This window comes from Notolepis coatsorum (assembly GCF_963971535.1).
Source record: "Notolepis coatsorum genome assembly, contig: SUPER_10_unloc_2, whole genome shotgun sequence".
NCBI classification, from domain to species: Eukaryota; Metazoa; Chordata; class Actinopteri; order Aulopiformes; family Paralepididae; genus Notolepis; species Notolepis coatsorum.
Window position 1 is genome coordinate 754,216 of NW_028174871.1, and position 19,619 is coordinate 773,834.

Consider the following 19,619-nt stretch of genomic DNA (forward strand, 5'->3'; position numbering starts at 1 on the left):
TGTTGTTTCAAAAGTAAGAGTCCAGGAAGATGGTAACTGTCACCCTGTGCTCAGTGATGCAGTGAGGCACAGTGATGGGTCGTAAAGTCTGATGGCTGTCGGAATGAAGGACTTCCTGTGCCATTCAGTGCTGCATTTAGGGAGTGTTAGCCTAGCACTGAACATGGTAAATGGCTGCTTTTTTATATAGTGCTTTAAGCTTTTATCCAAAGCGCTTTACAATTTGTTACTCACATTTGACCCATTCACTCACACATTCACACACCGACAGCGGAGGCGACCAATGCAAGGTGCCAACCTGCTCATTGGGAGCAATTAGGGGTTAAGTGTCTTGCTCAAGGACACATCGACACGCTGCCCGGTAGGAGCGGGAATCGAACCAGGAATCTCCGGATTGCCAGACGACTGCTCTACCTCCTGAGCCACCGTCGCCCCCCCCTCGAACATGCTCCTCCTGTCAGCCAAGTCTGTGTATAGTGGGTGGGAGGGGTTTTCCCTGATGGTCTGGAGCTTAGCAAGGCTCCTCTCCTCTCCGCCACCCTCGCTAGAGAGTCTAGCTCCACCCCAACCACGCTACTACTGGCCTTCCTGACCAGCTTATCCAGCCTGTTTGCGTCCCCTGCTCTCAGTCCGCTGCCCCAGCAGGTCACAGCGTACAAGAAGGCGCCCGCCACCACCGACTCATAGAACATCCTCAACATCCTTGTAGAGACATTGAAGGATCTCAGCCTTCTGAGAAAGTAGAGTCGGCTCTGGCCCTTCTTGTAGAGTGCCTCTGCGTGTTTTGACCCGTTCAGTTTGTTGACCCCCGTTTCCCTGATGGAAACGGGGGTCACAGGTGCACTCCTTCTCCTCCCCAGCTCCACAACCAGTTCCCTGGTCTTCGCCACATTTAGCTGCAGGTGGTTTTTATCGCACCATGTGACGAAGTCCACTACCAGTTCCCGGTATTCCCTCTCGTCGCCGTCCTTTATACATCCCACTATCGCAGAGTCGTCAGAAAACTTCTGAAGGTGGCAGGACTCTGACCGATAGTGGAAGTCGTTGGTGGAGAGACAGTGAAGAGGAAGGCAGAGAGGACTGTCCCCTGCGGCCCGCCCCGGTGTTGCTGACCAGTCTGTCTGACACACAGCTCCTAGCCTAGGCATTGTAACACCTCTCCCAAGTCAAGTCAAGTCAAGTCAAGTCAAGTCAAGTCAAGTCAAGTCAAGTCAAGTCAAGTCAAGTCAAGTCAAGTCAAGTCAAGTCAAGTCAAGTCAAGTCAAGTCAAGTCAAGTCAAGTCAAGTCAAGTCAAGTCAAGTCCCGAAGGCTAACTGGCCATGTCCATTCATTGTGCTAAGCTAAGGCTAACATGCAGCCAGATAGCTTTCTACTGAACGCACAGAGAGGAAACTGGTATCTATCTTCTTGTCTCTCTCTGGAGAAGACGATGGGCTAATTTCCCAAAATGTTGGCGTGTTCTTTTAAGATACACGCCTCTCTTCGAACTCACCCGCGCAGCGTCGTGTTTCGCGCCAGTAACTTCCCCAACACCTCAGCCCCCGTTGACCTCAAGTTATTCCCCTGAATAAAAAAAACAAACATTATTTTGCATCAAAGGACTGTGTGTGGGCCTTTCGAAAATCCAGATTATTGTCTCTCTCTCTCTCTCGCACGGCGGCTAGCCTGATCAACCGATGTGTCAGATATGTTGTTGTGATTATTGTACTGTACCTTCAGATCCAGGGCTTTCACAGTGGCGTTGGTGAACAGTCCACTTAAGAGCACCTTGGCACCTGAGAGTCACACAGAAGGACGGCAGCAGGCATCGTTATGAAGCATCGTAGAAGAGGAGTCGTCTATAAACACGGCATACTATAGTCTCTACCCGTATACTCTGTGTATGATAGCATATATATATATTATATATTTTTTTTTATCCACTTTTTCTCCCATTTTCTATATTTTTCTCCCATCCCAATTTCGTATCATCCAATTCAACCCTCCCCTGTCACGGACGCTGTTTCTTGCCTCCCACAAGCCGGCTGCAATGTGGACTAAGTCATACATAGCACAAGTCCCCTCCGGTACTTGAGGTAACAGCAGTCACATCTTTTCACCTGCGCAGCTCGATCTCTCAGTGGCGAGGAGTAACGCGTGGGAGGCTCACGCTGCCCCCGACACTTCCTGATTCTACTGCGCAGGCGCACCAACCGACCTGTAGGAGTCGCTGTCCACAACGCCCAATCCCCACCCATCAGTTTCCCACCCCCTAATACGGCCAATGTGTATTAGTATGGACGACCAGCTAAACTGAAAGCAATGTGGAGCGCTGGGATCGAACAGGCGAGCCCAGCGGCTCCGCATTCGTGGCGAGCGCCTTGCCCACTACGCCACGTAGCCGCCCTATATATATATAATATATATATATATATCCATATGTCTGAATATACCTGCATATTCTCCATCTATATACCTACTTATACGCATTTTATACTGCATATAACCCATATAACTCTGTATGATAGCATGATATGATATGATATGATATATTTATTTATATTGCGCCCCTCAACCAATAGTTACATCGGCCCGGGGCGCATCCCGGGAGAGAAAGAGAAAACAAACCAAAAAGACAGGAACAAAAACGAAAAACTGAAAAATACAGGCAGTCCAACCAATGTATGCATGTATGTACAATAATGCTGCTATATACCATATATATTCTTACTGTATATATCTATCCACACCTGTCTGTACATACCTGCATATAATACTTTTACATATCTGTAGATACTATATCTATCTGTACATATCCCTGTGTAGCGTCTTTATACCTGTATCACTGTACATATTAATAATATTACAACTCTGTACATACATCTGATTAGCACTACACTTGTGACTCAGTGGTACTAATTTATACCCAGTTTAATCACCTGTACATTGTATATTACTACTGTACTTTTCTGTTATATTTGCACCCTGGTTGGATGCCAAACTTATTTTCATTGTACTGTCCTTGTGCTGTATAATGATAATACATTAGAATCTAATATAATCACTAAGGGATATGTTCGCTGAGTAAAGCAAATCGGTACATTTTAATATACAGTCCTAACTGACGGAGGAGATGAATTACATGAAAGGAACTTTAACGCAATAATATATTTAAGTACAAGAGATGGCTAGTAGTAATATATTCAAATGTTTTCCATGGCATGATGCTGAAATAAAACAATAATCCATTCATACTGGGGAAAAACAAACCAACAAATGGATCATATTTGACTAGGCTACGGGGGGGGCTGCTTCAGTCACAGAAGACACACACACACACCTTCCTCGCTGAGAACGCAGTCGCAGAGAGACAGCTCCGTGAAGACGATGTCTTTGAGGAAGACCCTGCCCAGCACAGAGCAGGTCTCCACCGACAGGCTGTGCCCACTGAGGTCCAGCTTGGAGCCCCCCATGGTCTCCTGCAGCTGGGCCAGGACCGACTCCTGGGGCTCCACCCCTCCCTCCTTGCACAGGCGCAGGTAGGTCCGTCTGAAGTCCTCCATCCTGTCTTCTTTCAGCTTTCTTCTCCAGTGGCTCCTCTAAAGACTAGCCTTTCCTCCCCCGTGCTTGTGTGTGTGTCGTCCCCGATGTCCCCAGGGTTTCATAGCCTCCGTCTGTCCCCCTCCGGCTTCCTCTGCCTCCCTGCGGAGCTGACTGGAGGGAAAGATGGAATTATGCAAAATAAATAAATAAATAAACTAGACAATTCCGCGCGGGGAAATTGTGAAAGTGTGGGCGATGATGCCTCTATTATGACATCATACTGTGACGTCACAAATGTTCTAGAATGTTCTATTATGACATCATACTGTGACACCACAAATGTTCTAGAATGTTCTATTATGACATTATACTGTGACACCACAAATGTTCTAGAATGTTCTATTATGACATTATACTGTGACACCACAAATGTTCTAGAATGTCTATTATGACATCATACTGTGACATCACAAATGTTCTAGAATGTCTATTATGACATCATACTGTGACATCACAAATGTTCTAGAATGTTCTGCCATTCCTTATGGACCAAAAATGTCCTGTTTAAAGTCGATTTGTAGCCAAATGGTGCGGTGAAACTTTCCAAAAAGTAATAGCAACTCGAGTTCAAGTTTCAAGTTTCTTTAATAGTTGTCATACAGAAGTACAGAATACTTTTATACAAAATGCTTCTTTCTGTTACGCTCCAGAGACTGTGCTAGACAAAAAAGATAAGATAAGTATGAAATAAAATAAGTATAGCATGTAAAAAATAGAAGTCACGTACGTTGGACCAAGCCGGTCGTTTGAGAACTCTGGCAGGAGTTACTGGACAATAAGTGATGTCACAGTATGATGTCATCTCTGAAAATAAGTTGTGATCGTTTTAGCAGAAGAGTGCTAGAGTGCTAATGTTTCCATCAGCGCTGCAGTTTGTTATTAGGTTATGCATTATGGCCGTTCCCCTTTTTGTTTCTCTCTGGCCTTTAAAAAAAATTAATCAGCTCAAGGGGTTGAGAAGTGAGTAACTGAACATGAATGCAAGAGGACCAGTGTTAGTCTAGCTCGCCAGGGTAACTTACAACACATTCATTCCATTGTGCTTTGCCAGAAAATACAAGAGGGATCATGCAACAACCATCTATGGATGATGATGATGATGATCAAATGTATACTCTCTTTTTTAGACTATTTTTTGTATCACAAACAAGTACTGTATTTGTAAATCTGGTATGTCATAAATGTATAGATGTAGCAGTACTGTCTATCTGTATGTCATGTACAGTATGTCATAAATGTCATGATGAATTGAAAATGGGGGACCCTGATGTAAACAAGACGAAAGTCTTTCTCTGGTCTGCATCCCCTTAACAATTGTGTGTATTGAGCAGCTGTACTGTATTGTATCCATTCTGCAATCTGTTAATACACTTTTCAATCAATCAATCAATCAATCAATCAATACCTATCTAACGTTACAAATACCATTCACCTCAAACTGGGAAAGTCATGAGCAATGAACAAACAGAGAGAGAGAGCTAAAGGTAATCCAGTCAAAGTGCAGCAGGGCTGACTAGACTCAGACTGAGGGTTGTTTGTAAACAATAACATTAGCTAACCAGCTAGCCACCACGTTAGCCGGCTCATTCATGGCTAAAGTTAGTTAGCGTCTTAATAATTGTCATCTTCTGTGCAAGACTGGCGAATATAATTGACAATAGAAGGTACGAAAATAAACAAATGTGCACACGAGGGGGAAATGCAGAACTTACTGCTGTATATCACATAGCCACGAATAGCAGGTACTCTTGTTGTGGACGGTTGACAGTTATGCTACGGGAAGCCACAGGGGTAACCAGGAAGTGTTACTTTGGGCGAAGAGCATGCTGGGTAGTGTAGTCCGGAGGCCGTGACACTGGCAACAGGAGGCAAGTGGTCTGATGCATAATGATTGATTAGATTAGACCACTGTCTGCAACACTTCCCGGATTTAATTCTACTGCAGCAGGGATTCACATTATTTGATGTCAAAGACATACAAATAGATACCATACACATTACTAGTCTAGGGACACCCGTTTGAGTATATTTTAGTTATTAGATATTATGATTTTGGTATCTAAAAAGGAAATATAGTCCAACTTGTCAAAAGCTCAAAGGAGCATCTGGTTTTCTGGGTTCATCTTGATTAGAGAACATGTCGTCAAACAGCGACCTCTGGACCTCTGCTTGGTATTACACTTTGTTTAAATTTGTTGTTATGGTCTGATGTGTGGGTTGGAGTTTAGTTAAGATAGGGGAAGGGTTGTTACTTGTTATGGTTGGCCACACGTCAGGCTCTGCCCAGGAAGGTCTGGAGACATTCACAATAAAAAATAACCCTAAACCTAACCCACACATCAGACCAAAACAAGAAAAGATATATAAATAAAGTGCAATACCAAGTACAGATTCTACCTGTAAAGGAACACGCCAACATTATTATTCATTTGTTTTAAGCTGGGCTATAGCTTTCAGAGAGGAAATTGGTATCTATTATTTTTGTCTGACTCTGGAGAAGACTGTAAGTGCATTTCCCACAACGTTTGGCATGTTCCTTTAAAATGTGTTATTTTCACTCAAAGTCACATTGACATTGCCTTTCCTGCTGGATCATGGGGGGAAACCTTTCAAATGTTTCATAATGTAGCACTTAAAAGTGTACTATGTCATTTTGTGAGAGTCAGAGAAGTGAATATTTTCACAACTGAATAAACAAACTGTCCTCAGTTATTATCTATTCTATTTTATTATTTGTATTTTTGCACAATCGAGGCGGGCATCATGGCCACCTACATTTCACTACATGTCTCGTGTATGTGACAAATAAAACTCTTGAATCTTGAATCACTGATGTCACAGTGTTTAAGACCATAACAAGAATATAACCCCAAAACAGGGTTACTTTGCTTTTTGACTTGAGGAAGATCTGCTAACATAATATATCCGAGTGCTGCTTTTTCCACGTTTGTCGAATGGTCACCTTCACTAAGCTGTAACCCTTGAGATCTTAATGTGAAAAACATTCATGTGGAAAATGACTCTTTCTAGCGCTCCGTCTTTACTGGGAGGGCTGAGACTAAAACTTGGCTTCTCTGAACCATTAACCCAGAGAGGATTACTTATTGGTGACTCTGTGAAGCGCCCCCTACAGGAGTTAGGAGTGACTGATCCCTCTCACCTCCATGGGTCTCCCATCATGATCAGTGATGTGTTTTTCAAGTTCAAGTTTTGTTTTATTTGTCACATATGTACATTACAGTGAAATGCTTGGTTCTGTATGAGCCCTGGAGGTTGTGCTTCATACAGTCAAAAGTAAAAAGAATAAAGGCCAAACACTATACAAAACATACAATATACAAACTAAAGTACAACCTAAAGTACAAAGTCAAGTACAAAATGCAAACAATAAAGTACAAATGCAAGCTTTAAAAAAAAAAAAAAAAAAAGCAAAAATGCAAGAATAAGGTAGGGATGTCGTGCAAAAAATAAATAGATAAAAATATGGTGTAGTGTTGAAAGTGTATAAAGTGTCTAAAGTGAATGTTAATAAGGTGAGTGTCGACGTTCCTCTCTCAGTGTGGTCAAACCACCGTGATGGGCGGCTAATCGTTGATTAGTCATGGACCTGGGAATTCCGTCTCTCGTCAGCAGACGAGGAGCTCTGTTTGAGCAAATTGTCTGTAAAGAGAGAGGAATGGATGGAACAAAAGACTCTGACTCTGTGTACGACTCGGAGGATAGAATAGAATAGAATAGAATAGAATAGAATAGAAGCACTTTATTGATCCCGAGGGAAATTCAGATCACTCACAATGAACATTCAGGTATAGTTAAAAATATAAAATATAAAAAAAAAAGAAAAAAAAAAGAATAAGTGTACAGTCAGAGATATACATTCTGGACGGCTGGGTAGCGCAGCGGACTAAGCGCCTGTCTACCACCACAGAGACAGTGGGATCGAAGCCAGCTGTGGTGCTTCCGGGTTGGCCGACCGTCCATACTGACACAATTGGCAGTGTTAGCGGGTGGGAAACCCGGCGAGGGTGGGTCCTGGTCATTGTAAACAGCGACTCCTACAGTTCGGTCGGGGCGCCTGCACAGCGAGGGAAGGATCTAGGAGAGGTAGTGTGACCCTTCCACACGTAACACTCTCCCAGTGAGAGTCCGCGCTGCCAGGTGAAAAGAAGCGGTGGGCTGGCTACACATGTGTCGGAGGAAGCATGTGATAGTCTCCGCCCTCCCGGACCGACGGTAGGGAATTGGCATAATGACTAACATTGGGATGGGAGAAAAACGGAAAAAGAAGGAGGAAAAAGATAACAATAAAAAATTAAAAAAAGAGATATACATTCAAAAATGTGTACCGGTATATACGTTCTAAAATATACAGTCCAAAAATATACAGTAATATACAGTAAAAATGTACAGTAAAATGTCAAATGTGAATAATTATGTACAGGAAGATATACAGATATATACAGGGATGTATACTGTTATTACTCTGTGCTCAGTGAGGCACAGTGAGGCGTTGTACAGTCTGATGGCTGTCGGTATGAAGGTTGGTCGGAAGATTGGGGTCTTCTCAGCTGTTTGTGGACTTTGTGTTTCTCTCTCTGTGATCTCTGGATGGAGACCAGTGAGACAAAGTACATTTTTTTTTCGAATGAAAACTCAACACCTGCAGATAGAAGCTCTGTGGCCCTGGCAGCCGAAACACTTATTCATTCATTCATTCATTCATTCAAACATTTATTTATTCTCAAAAGGACAATTGAGGTGGGCGGCTACGTGGCGTAGTGGGCAAGGCGCTCGCCACGAATGACGGAGACGCTGGGCTTGCCTGTTCGAGCCCAGCGCTCCACATTGCTTTCAGTTTAGCTGGTCGTTCATACATGTACTAATACACATTGGCCGTATTAGGGGGTGGGAAACTGATCGGTGGGGATCGGGCGTTGTGGACAGCGACTCCTACAGGTCGGTTGGTGCGCCTGCGCAGTAGAATCAGGAAGTGTCGGGGGCAGCGTGAGCCTCCCACGCGTTACTCCTCGCCACTGAGAGATCGAGCTGCGCAGGTGAAAAGATGCGACTGCTGTTACCTCGAGTACCGGAGGGGACTTGTGCTATGTATGACTTAGTCCACATTGCAGCCGGCTTGTGGGAGGCAAGAAACAGCGTCCGTGACAGGGGAGGGTTGAATTGGACGATACGAAATTGGGATGGGAGAAAATATAGAAAATGGGAGAAAAAGTGGATAAAATAAAAGGACAATTGAGGTCACCCTCATTTTCAATGTCGTCGAGGCTTTACAGACATTTCAATGCATACATGTTTACAATATAATAATAATAATAATAATAATAATAATAAATTTACAATATAATAATAATAAATATGAATTAACCATCTATAGCACTTTTCACACACGATGGAAGTCCAGAGTGCCCCCACACAGCAATTAGTATAAAATGAACATAGGCATAAAATCAGCACACAATTGATTGACAGAATAAAAGACAATGCATAAATTGCAGACATAAGAATAGGTATAAAAGACAATAAAAGCAGTGCAACGTAAACGTGCAGACATAAGAATAGGCATAAAATAAGTACAATAAGTACAATGTTGCTCGAAGGCATGTGAACCCCCCCCCCCTGGGAACAGCCAGACCCCCGAACACCCCACACATCGATCCCTACCACACTTATTTAGTGACCGTTTGTTTATTTATCTTTTCATGGGAATGTGATGAGGAGTTTGAAAGCTTTTGAAAGTTTGAAAGCTTTAGCTTTTTAGCTTGTATCACCAACAGTACTGTATTTGTACATCTGGTATGTCATAAATGTAGAGATGTAGCAGTACTGTCTATCTGTATGTCGTGTCTGTCATATGTGTTATGATGAATTGAAAATGGGGGACCCTGATGTAAACAAGACGGAAGTCTTTCTCTGGTCTGCATCCCCTTAACAATTGTGTGTATTGAGCTGTACTGTATATTGTACCCATTCTGCAATCTGTTAATACAATTTTCAATCAATCAATCAATTAGACTATGTAGACCAGGGGTGGGCAACTTTGTATATGGTGAGGGCCACAAAATGTCCACAATCAATCTGGGGGGCCGCATTGTTTATCGGCAGTCCCGCCAGTAGTACCCCATCACTCAAATAGCCACAAGGTATATAAACAATTATAATTTGTTGTAACTTTGTTTTTATTCCATTTCAAATGCATTTAGTAATGCAATTTCCACTTTATGAATTTATAAACAGCTGAATTTAAAAGTATTGCTGTGTAACCCCAAATATATACAAAAATTATCAATTATAATTAAGGCTTCTAATAAAATAAATGTATGAACTTAAAGCCCACTGCTCAACAAACACAAAGCAGCATTCCTGCTGCATTTCACTACAACAGTCAATCAAAAGTGCAATAATAAATGATTTTGTTAAATGTATAAACTTTTATCCTGCTACTAAACAAAACATTATAACACTGAAATGCATGTTATGGATATGAAGCACTCAAGAATGTTTTGTTTAGTAGCAGGATAAAAGTGTATACATTTAACAAAATCATTTATTATTGCACTTTTGATTTACTGTTGTAGTGAAATGCAGCAGGAATGCTGCTTTGTGTTTGTGTTATTAGTGTTATCTGAACACTACAAAAGTAAACAAGTAAAGTGCAAGTAAAGTAAAGTGCAATACTACATGCCTCCCATTGACCCTTTATCAAACTGGCATGACATTCACCCTCGCCCCACAGTGGGTCAATAATGGTTATAATAATAATAATAATAATAATAATAATAATAATAATAATAATAATAATAATAATAATAATAATAATAATAATAATAATAATAATAATGGTCCCCTCTCTACACCTCTCCATCATCCCCCCCCCCTCTCTACATCTCTTCATCATCTCTTCCCCCCTCTCTACACCTCTTCATCATCTCCTTCCCCCCCTCTACACCTCTTCATCATCTCCTCCTCCCCCCTGTCTTTAATGAGACACTTGTTGTCTCTCTTGTTGGCGCACAATAGCAGGAATGTCAACTTCAATGTTTGTGCATGCAATCTGCATCAGATGAAATAATGTTTCATCCGACAGCCTGTTTCTCTCCTTTGACTTGATGTGCTTCATGTTTGAGAAATTGCTCTCACATATGTATGTGCTCCCAAACATAGAGAGGGCAAAGTCCCTGAGGAGTGGGAAGCGGGGCTCAGGTAGCAGTTTCCAAAACGAAATTCCCCTCTCATTTCTCTTTGCTTGAAAAAAAGGATCCGACTGTAGCTTGCACAGTTCAAGCTGCAACGGTGGGGGCTGCTCTGACACCGTAGCGGTGAGGGGGCCGGCAAACAGCGCTATCCGTGACGGCATGCCATTGAAATCTTCAAACCGATAATTGAATTGCATTTGCAGTGTTTCAATGTCGCTCCTGTACTTTCCGACGGCTCAGCCATCGGATTTCTGTGTGTAGCTGCAAGTCGCCATAATCAGTGTCCATCTCTTCCAAAAAGGAGACAAACGTTCTATGGTTTAGTGACCTGTTGCCTCCACGAATTAGATTGGTAACCTTGGTAACCAAATCCATAACATGGCTGTAGTCAAGCTTCTTGGCACAGAGAGCCTCCTATATCAGATACAAAAAAAAAAAAAACGATTTAACGACTCTCGCATATAATTTGACTACACTCGACTCACATTGGTCATTATTAGTGACCCACAATAGATGGAAATTATGTTAGCGAACTTACCTGATGTATAATGCAGTGCAGCATTGGACACTCAATGCCACTCTGCCTTAGAAGCCCGGCGAATCCTGTGCGTTTTCCTTTCATTGCCGGTGCTCCATCGGTAACAACAGCCGACAGTTTATCAAAACCCCCATATTGCTGCACGGCACTTTCAACAGCGTTTCATATGTCCACACTAGGGCTGACCCCTATTAGTCAAATAGTCGACTAATCGATCGAAAGGAGCCATAGTCGACTGCCAACTCTTCTTAGTCGAATACAATACAAAAAATAAAAAAAATAAAAATAAAAAAATAAAAAAATAAAAAAAAGATTTATTTTTTTATTTTTTTATTTTTTTAATATTGGCCTGGGGCCGCATAGAACGTCGGTGAGGGCCGCATGCGGCCCGCGGGCCGCCAGTTGCCCCTCCCTGATGTAGACTATGGCTGTCATAAGAAAATGATGTGCTCCATGGGAGGTTTATGAAACAGAGGTATAGCAGGCAGGAGCTTTCAGTGAGTTTCTTTAATAATAACATTGATTTTATTCTGTTTGTTTTAAGATAGATAATTGATCAACATTTACAGCAGCATGTCCCTTTGCTGTTTTATATACAAATGTTTATTTTTCAGTTTTCCTCAGCGTGCAATTCTGTCATGCGTGTCGTTTTATCTACTCATAAGTACTGCGATGCCATCGCTGTATATCTTATTCAGTGACTTCTTCCAGCAGGTTTTATGTGCGACTAAAATATGTATATGGTTGGCATTCCGGTATTCCATTTGAAGTTGTCTAAGAATAACAGTCTAACACACTTTTTTCTCCATAATGTATTGTGACATTCTGTTGTCTGAATGTGTGAATGATTAGTGTGTGGAAATGATTTATTTGTTTTGCAGCATCTCAACATGAAACACAATACAAAGAAACAACAATAAACAACAACAACAACAACACAAAATACTAAACATAGCATGCCATGAATAAAAAAACTAAACAAAGGATGACCAAACAATTTAATAAAATATTAATTCAAAGCACGAGCAGATAGTTTTAAGATGGGAAAATTAAGTAGTTTTAAATCTATACCAAATGAAGTTTGGTAAAGTATTCCATTTGGAATGCCCTTTTTACCAGTTTCTGAGAAAACCTTTGGAACAGAAAAGAATAGATGGTCAGAATGTCTGAGAGTGTATGTTGATTGATATGCCCCTAGCAACTGCTTCAGATAACAGTGTATGTTGATTGATATGCCCCTAGCAACTGCTTCAGATAACAGTGTATGTTGATTGATATGCCCCTAGCAACTGCTTCAGATAACAGTGTATGTTGATTGATATGCCCCTAGCAACTGCTTCAGATAACAGTGTATGTTGATTGATATGCGTCTAGTAGCAACTGCTTCAGATAACAGTGTATGTTGATTGATATGCGTCTAGTAGCAGGGACGTGCACAGGACTTTAGAGGGGCAGGTGCTCAAAGGCTGAAAAGAGCACTGGGCCTGTGCTATTTTTGCGGGGCCTTTTTGGGTGGGAGGGGCCTTTTTATGCTTTTGGGAGGGGTTTGGTGATCAAATATTGAATATTGAACTATAATAATCAGTGCAGGAGCTCACTTATCCTTGAAAGACACTGTTACCACTGACTTAAAAGGCCCATACATCTCCATAAATGTTCAGGGCGGAGGGATTAAGTGCTTACCCTACAGACCCCAAGTCTGTTAGGACAGCAGACTCGGTTGGCACTGCTCAAAACTTACCTCTTTAAAATAGCTTTTAAATGAATTATTATCTTTATTTCATTGTCTTATTTTTCTTTATTTCTATACATGTTACTTAAATATTTTATTATAATGTGTATCATTGTTTTATGTAGTTTCTTTTTCCATTTTATTTGTTCTTTTTTTAATGTCAACATATTATTTAAATGATTCAAATGGTACTCAAACATGTTCCGTTGTGATGTCACCAGTGTTGGGCAAGTTACTTTTAAAAAGTACCTAGTTACAGTTACTAGTTACTTCTTCCAAAAAGTAACTAAATTACTTACTCAGTTACAAATTATAAAAGTAACTAGTTACTTCAGAAAGTAACTATTGTGTTACTTTCAAGTACAATTTTTACATAAACAACATACACAAATCTAAACTATTTTAATGTTGCTGTGGGACAAAGTGAGACTAGCCTCCAATCAAATGTCATGTATGTAGATATTATAATTACTATGTTTATATAGTGGATCATACAAATATAAACACAATAGATGTTTTGGAACTTTTGATATGTATTGCCCCTCAACAGGCCACAACTGGGCAACATTAAATTATGCTTGTTAAGCACTATACCAAAAATAAATAACAAATATATACTGATTGATTGAACATTTTAATGAACAGATTGCAGAATGGGTACAGTACAGTACAGCTCAATACACACAATTGTTAAGGGGATGCAGACCAGAGAGACTTTCGTCTTGTTTACATCAGGGTCCCCCATTTTCAATTCAAGACATTTATGACATACACAACATACAGATATAAGAATCTAATCTAATCATCTAAACTAATCTAATCGTGACATTTAAGGCATGCATGACATACATATATATATCTGAGCACCTGAAGACTGTGCTATTAAACCAGGAAGTGCAGCACTGTTGATAAGGCTGTAGCCTCCACTACTGTAGTGCCCTGCGCTGCAACACAACTAACACAAGAGTGAACAAAAAATGCTCATGGACTGTCTGTCGTTGACTGCTCGCTTGTGTTGTTCGTTGGATTAGTTTTGGATTAATTGGGCTCGCCAAACAAACTATCAAAACGTACACGGAACCGCAGTCTGTCGTTGACTGAGTCGCTTGTGTTGTCGCTGTGTGTCAGCCTCTGGATTATTTCGAACACCCGCCCACCTCTACCTCTGATTGGCTTACCATGACATTTTACTCAACCTCAGCCAATCGCGCACTGCCCACTAACCAAGGAAAAAAGTATTGCTTCTCAGCGCAGAGATCTGTCTGATCTGAAAAAAACAGCTTCAATCATAGTAACGCACCGCATTTTTTGGCAGTAACGGTAACAGCGTTATTAAGATTGGAAGAGTAATCCGTTTACTCGTTACTGAAAAATATTCCCATCACTGGATGTCACAGTATGATGTCATAATAGAACATTCTAGAACATTTGTGATGTCATAATAGAACATTCTAGAACATTTGTGATGTCACAGTATGATGTCATAATCAAACATTCTAGGGCACCGTATGATGTCATAATAGAACATCCTAGAACATTTGTGATGTCACAGTATGATGTCATAATCAAACATTCTAGAACATTTGTGTAGAGTATATATTCAACAATTCTCAGATCTCAGAAGACAAGTGAAGATCTCACTTGTTGTTCCTGGCTATTTGTCTGTAAGCTTGAATATATTCTGTAGATACAATTTAAAATCCCCACATGGAAAAGGAAACAATGTCCTGTACAATCCTTAATGAGCTGCGTCTGGAGGGAAGGCTCTGTGATGTGGTTATTAAAGTCAACAGCACTGAGTTGAATGCCCACAAGGCCCTCCTGTGTGACTGCAGCGACTATTTCAGGTAAGCTTGGTTCAGGTTAGCTTGTTCAGCTTAGCTTGTTTCAGGTTAGCTTGGTTCAGGTTAGCTTGGTTCAGCTTAGCTTGGTTTAGGTTAGCTTGGTTCAGGTTAGCTTGGTTCAGGTTAGCTTGGTTAAGCTTAGCTTGGTTCAGTTTAGCTTGTTTCAGGTTAGCTTGCTTCAGCTTAGCTTGGTTTAGGTTAGCTTGGTTCAGGTTAGCTTAGTTAGTAAACAGATACCATACTGTACTTTTTACTGTACACAGATAATATACAGTACTTCTACTGTAAACATATACTATACTGTACTTCTACTGTAAACAGATAATATACTGTATATATACTGTAAAAAGATAATATACTGTACTTCTACTGTAAAAAATATACTATACTGTACGTATACTGTAAAATATAGTATACTGTACTTCTACTGTAAACATATAATATACTGTACTTCTACTGTAAACAGATACTATACTGTACTTCTACTGTAAACATATACTATACTGCACTTATACTGTAAACGGATACTATACTGTACTTCTAATGTAAACATATACAATACTGTACTTATAGTGTAAACATATATTATACTGTACTTCTACTGTAAACATATAATATACTGTACTTATATTGTAAACATATACTATACTGCACTTCTACTGTAAAATATACTATACTGCACTTCTACTGTAAACAGATAATATACTGTACTTATACTGTAAAAATATACTATACTGTACTTATACTGTAAACATATAGTATACTGTACTTCAACTGTAAACATATAATATACTGTACTTATACTGTAAACATATACTATAATGTACTTATACTGTAACATATAATATACTGCACTTCTACTGTAAACAGATATGATACTGTACTTCTACTGTAAACATATACTATACTGTATTTCTACTGTAAACATATAATATACTGTACTTCTACTGTAAACATATACTATACTGTACTTCTACTGTAAACAGATACTATACTGTACTTCTACCCTAAAAAGATACTATACTTCTACTGTGCTAAGACCCTATACTTCTACAGTGAAAATATATTACTACACAGGACAGAATGTTGCTTACTGTTTACTCATCAGATATCTCTATACTCTGCGTCCCACAGAGCCCTCTTCACTCGCTGGAGCGACTCAGAGAAAGCAGTCCACACTATCCCTGGGGTGTCCCCGGGTATGATGCAGCTCATCATAGAGTACTCCTACACACGCTTTGTGCTGGTGACAGCAGAGAACGTGGAAGAGCTTCTGGTGGCTGCAGACCAGCTTCGCGTCACTGGCATAGTAGGAGCATGCTCTGACTTCCTAGAGGGCCAGCTGTCTCTGGAAAACTGTGTCGGCATCTGGAGGTTCACGGACATCTACTGCTGCCCTGACCTGAGGCGCAAGGCCCATCTCTTCATCGTGTGCCACTTTGAGGAGATGTTGCACGTCTCACAGGAGTTTGTGGAGCTGTCCCTGCAGCAACTGGTGGACATCATCGAGAGGGATGAACTGAACGTGAAGAGCGAGGAGACGGTGTTCGAGGCCGTCCTCCGTTGGATCGACCACTCCCGTGAGGAGCGTAAAGCAGACATCCCTTTGCTGCTGCCCAAGGTAACTAATTGTATTATGGATACACAAACATGGTTGCTATTGCCTGAGCCACATTTATTTTATTTATTTTTTTATTATTTTACTTTTCCTTGTTTGTCTGTCTCTTGCCAAGGTCATTATGATTCATGTTACTGTTATTATTGTTGTCGTCACTGTTGTCATTGTTATTATTATTATTATTATTATTATTATTATTATTATTATTATTATTATTATTATTATTATTATTATTATTATTATTATTATTATTATTATTATTATTATTATTATTAATAATAATAATAATTATTATTATTATTATTATTATTATTATTATTATTATTATTATTATTATTATTATTATTATTATTATTATTATTATTATTATTATTATTGTTGTTGTACTGTTATGTTCTGTTTTATGTATGAAAATTAAATTAAAACATTTATAAAAAATAAAATAAAAACTAATTGTATTACTGTGCATTACATTAAAACAACACTAGGTTCCCTAGTACAGTGGTTGTCAAACATTTGGGTCCAAACTGTTCCCTAGCAACAGAAACCGTCTACAACCGATGTCTAAGTTGTACCCGCTGTCTGGTTGTCTCTTCCCAGGTTCGCATGGGCTTGATGAGGCCTGACTACTTCAGGAACAACGTCCAGAACAACCCTGTGGTGAGGGACAGCCACGACTGCAGGCCCCTCATCCTCAGCGTCCTGAACCCCCCTGGCTCCGACAGGCTCCCAAACCCCCTGACCCGCCCACGCCTGCCCCAGGAGGTCCTATTGGCCATCGGAGGCTGCGGTGGCGGCATCCTGACCATGGAGGCTTACGATATCCGAGCCGGTGGATGGATGGACGTGAGCGTTGAGGCGGAGAGACCCCGGTGGCGCCATGGCACCGCTTATCTCCACGGTCTGGTCTACTGCGTCGGCGGCTCGGCCGACTGGGAGTCTCTCAGCAGTGTGTGCAGGTTCAACCCCGTCACTCGCAGCTGGCTGCAGGCGGCTCCCATGCACTCACGCCGCTGTGGGCTCAGCGTGGTCGTGTTGGACGGCTGTATCTACGCCATGGGAGGGTGGGACGGACATGTGGAACTGAACACCGCCGAGCGCTACGAGCCTGAAACCGACCAGTGGACAGTGATCTCACCCATGCTGGAGCGCAGGGGCGGCGCCGGGGCAGCAGCCCTCCAGGGCAAGGTGGGTGGAACTGAGGGACACAGGGTGCTAGATGATCACAAGGAACGTTAGATCAGAAATCAGAAATGTCTTTAAATTAGAATATTCTTTCTTATTACAGGTTTACATCTGTGGTGGCTTCACAGCTGAGTGCTACAGCCCAGACACCGACCAGTGGACTCTGATCGCCCCCATGAGCACCAGGCGTTACGGAGTGGGAGTCGCAGCATACAGAGGACATGTCTATGCAGTAGGTGCACACGGAGACAAATGCTTTATACTAGATATTTGTATAGATATATCATTTGACTTTCAATGCTTCTGTGATGCCCTCATTTCCCTAAATGGATTAATACAGTGTCTGCCTGCCTTAACCACACACTAAAACATTCCTCTCATGTGTCCTGTCCTCAGGTGGGAGGGTGGGACGGTAGAAACTACCTGCGTAGCGCAGAGGCCTACAGCCCCTTGACTGACTCCTGGAGCGCCCTGCCCGACATGCTCACCCCCCGCAGATACTTTGGCATCGCGGTGCTGGACGACCTGCTCTTCGTGGTCGGAGGCTCCTTCAATGATGACTTAAACCCCATCTCCAAAGTGGAGCGCTACGACCAGAGCAGCGACAAGTGGACTGTAGCCGAGGACATGAAGACCCGGCGCAGTGGCATACGCTGCTGCATAATGCATGGCCTGCCTAACATGAGCCAGTACGCTGCTCCCCGTGGAGGAGGAGGAGGAGGAGGAGGAGGAGGAGGATGAGGAGGAGGAAGAGACGGATGAGGAGGAGGAGCAGGAGGATGAGGAGGAGCAGGAGGAGGAGGAGCAGGAGGAGGAGGAGGAGGAGGAGGAGGAGGAGGAGGAGGAGGAGGAGGAGGAGGAGGAGGAGCTGGATGAGCAGGAGGAGGAGCAGGAGGAGGAGGAGGAGGATGAGCAGGAGGAGGAGGAGCAGGAGGAGGAGGAGCAGGAGGAGGATCAGGAGGAGGAGGAGGAGGAGGAGGAGGAGGAGGAGGAGGAGGAGGAGGAGGAGGAGGAGGAGGAGGAGGAGGAGGAGGAAGAGGAGGAGGAAGAGGATGAGGATAATGAGGAAGAGGAGGAGGAGGATGAGGAGGATTAGGAATATGAGGATTAGGAGGATGAGGAGGAGGATGAGGAGGAGGACGAGGAGGAGGAGGAGGAAGAGCAGGATTATGAAGAGGAGGATTATGAGCAGGAGGAGGAGGAGGAGGAAGAGGAGGATTAGGAGCAGGAAGAGGAGGATTAGGAGCAGGAGGAGGAGGATGAGGAAGAGGAGGATTAGGAGGAGGAGGAAGAGGGAGAGGAGGAAGAGTAGGAGGAGGAAGATGAGGATGAGAAGGAGGAGGAAGAGGAGGAGGAGGCAGCAGGGGATCCATCTAAGAACCTTAAACATGTATTAGACCAAAATAAATCCTAAGAAATTAATAAATTACTATCAGCCATAATAGATAATAATATAATAGAAATAGTATATGCAAATAAATTCCTAGGAGTGATTTTAGACAATAAACTCGGCTGGAAACCCCATATAGAATATGTGAGGGCTAAGATGGCAAAGAGCATCTCAATTATTAGTAAGGTGAGACATGTACTCAATCCCAACTCATTGCACACTCTGTACTGTGCAATGATCTTGCCTTACCTGCATTACTGCACAGAGGTATGGGGTAACACATACAAAACAACCATAAATACATTGACTATCCTACAAAAAAGAGCAATACGAGTAATAAACAATGCAGGATATCGGGACCACACACACACACTGTTTCTACAGTCACACATTTTGAGGTTCATTGATATGGTAAACTTTAAAACTCTGCAAGTTATGTACAAAGCAAGAAATAATCAATTACCGGTAAATGTAAGAAGCACATTTCTGGATAAAGAGGGGGGATACAACCTCAGAGG

At 41.8% G+C, this 19,619-nt stretch overlaps 1 protein-coding gene across 3 annotated transcripts in view; it reads right to left on the reverse strand.

The window, feature by feature from the left end:
* lrrc45 (leucine rich repeat containing 45) overlaps positions 1-5,385 on the reverse strand; it is a 48,439-nt gene extending 43,054 nt beyond the window's left edge. For 2 of the 3 annotated variants that reach the window (XM_084338401.1, XM_084338400.1), the window contains exons 1-4: positions 5,296-5,385; positions 3,321-3,694; positions 1,715-1,776; positions 1,494-1,564 (exon numbers count right to left, since the gene is read on the reverse strand). In XM_084338401.1, coding sequence (XP_084194527.1) covers positions 1,494-1,564; positions 1,715-1,776; positions 3,321-3,543 — 356 coding nt within the window. In that variant the 5' untranslated portion in view covers positions 3,544-3,694; positions 5,296-5,385. Of the gene's footprint in view, positions 1-1,493; positions 1,565-1,714; positions 1,777-3,320; positions 3,695-5,295 lie in introns of those variants that run through there. The other variant, XM_084338402.1, reaches the window with a different exon arrangement.
* Between the last annotated feature and the right edge of the window lie 14,234 nt (positions 5,386-19,619).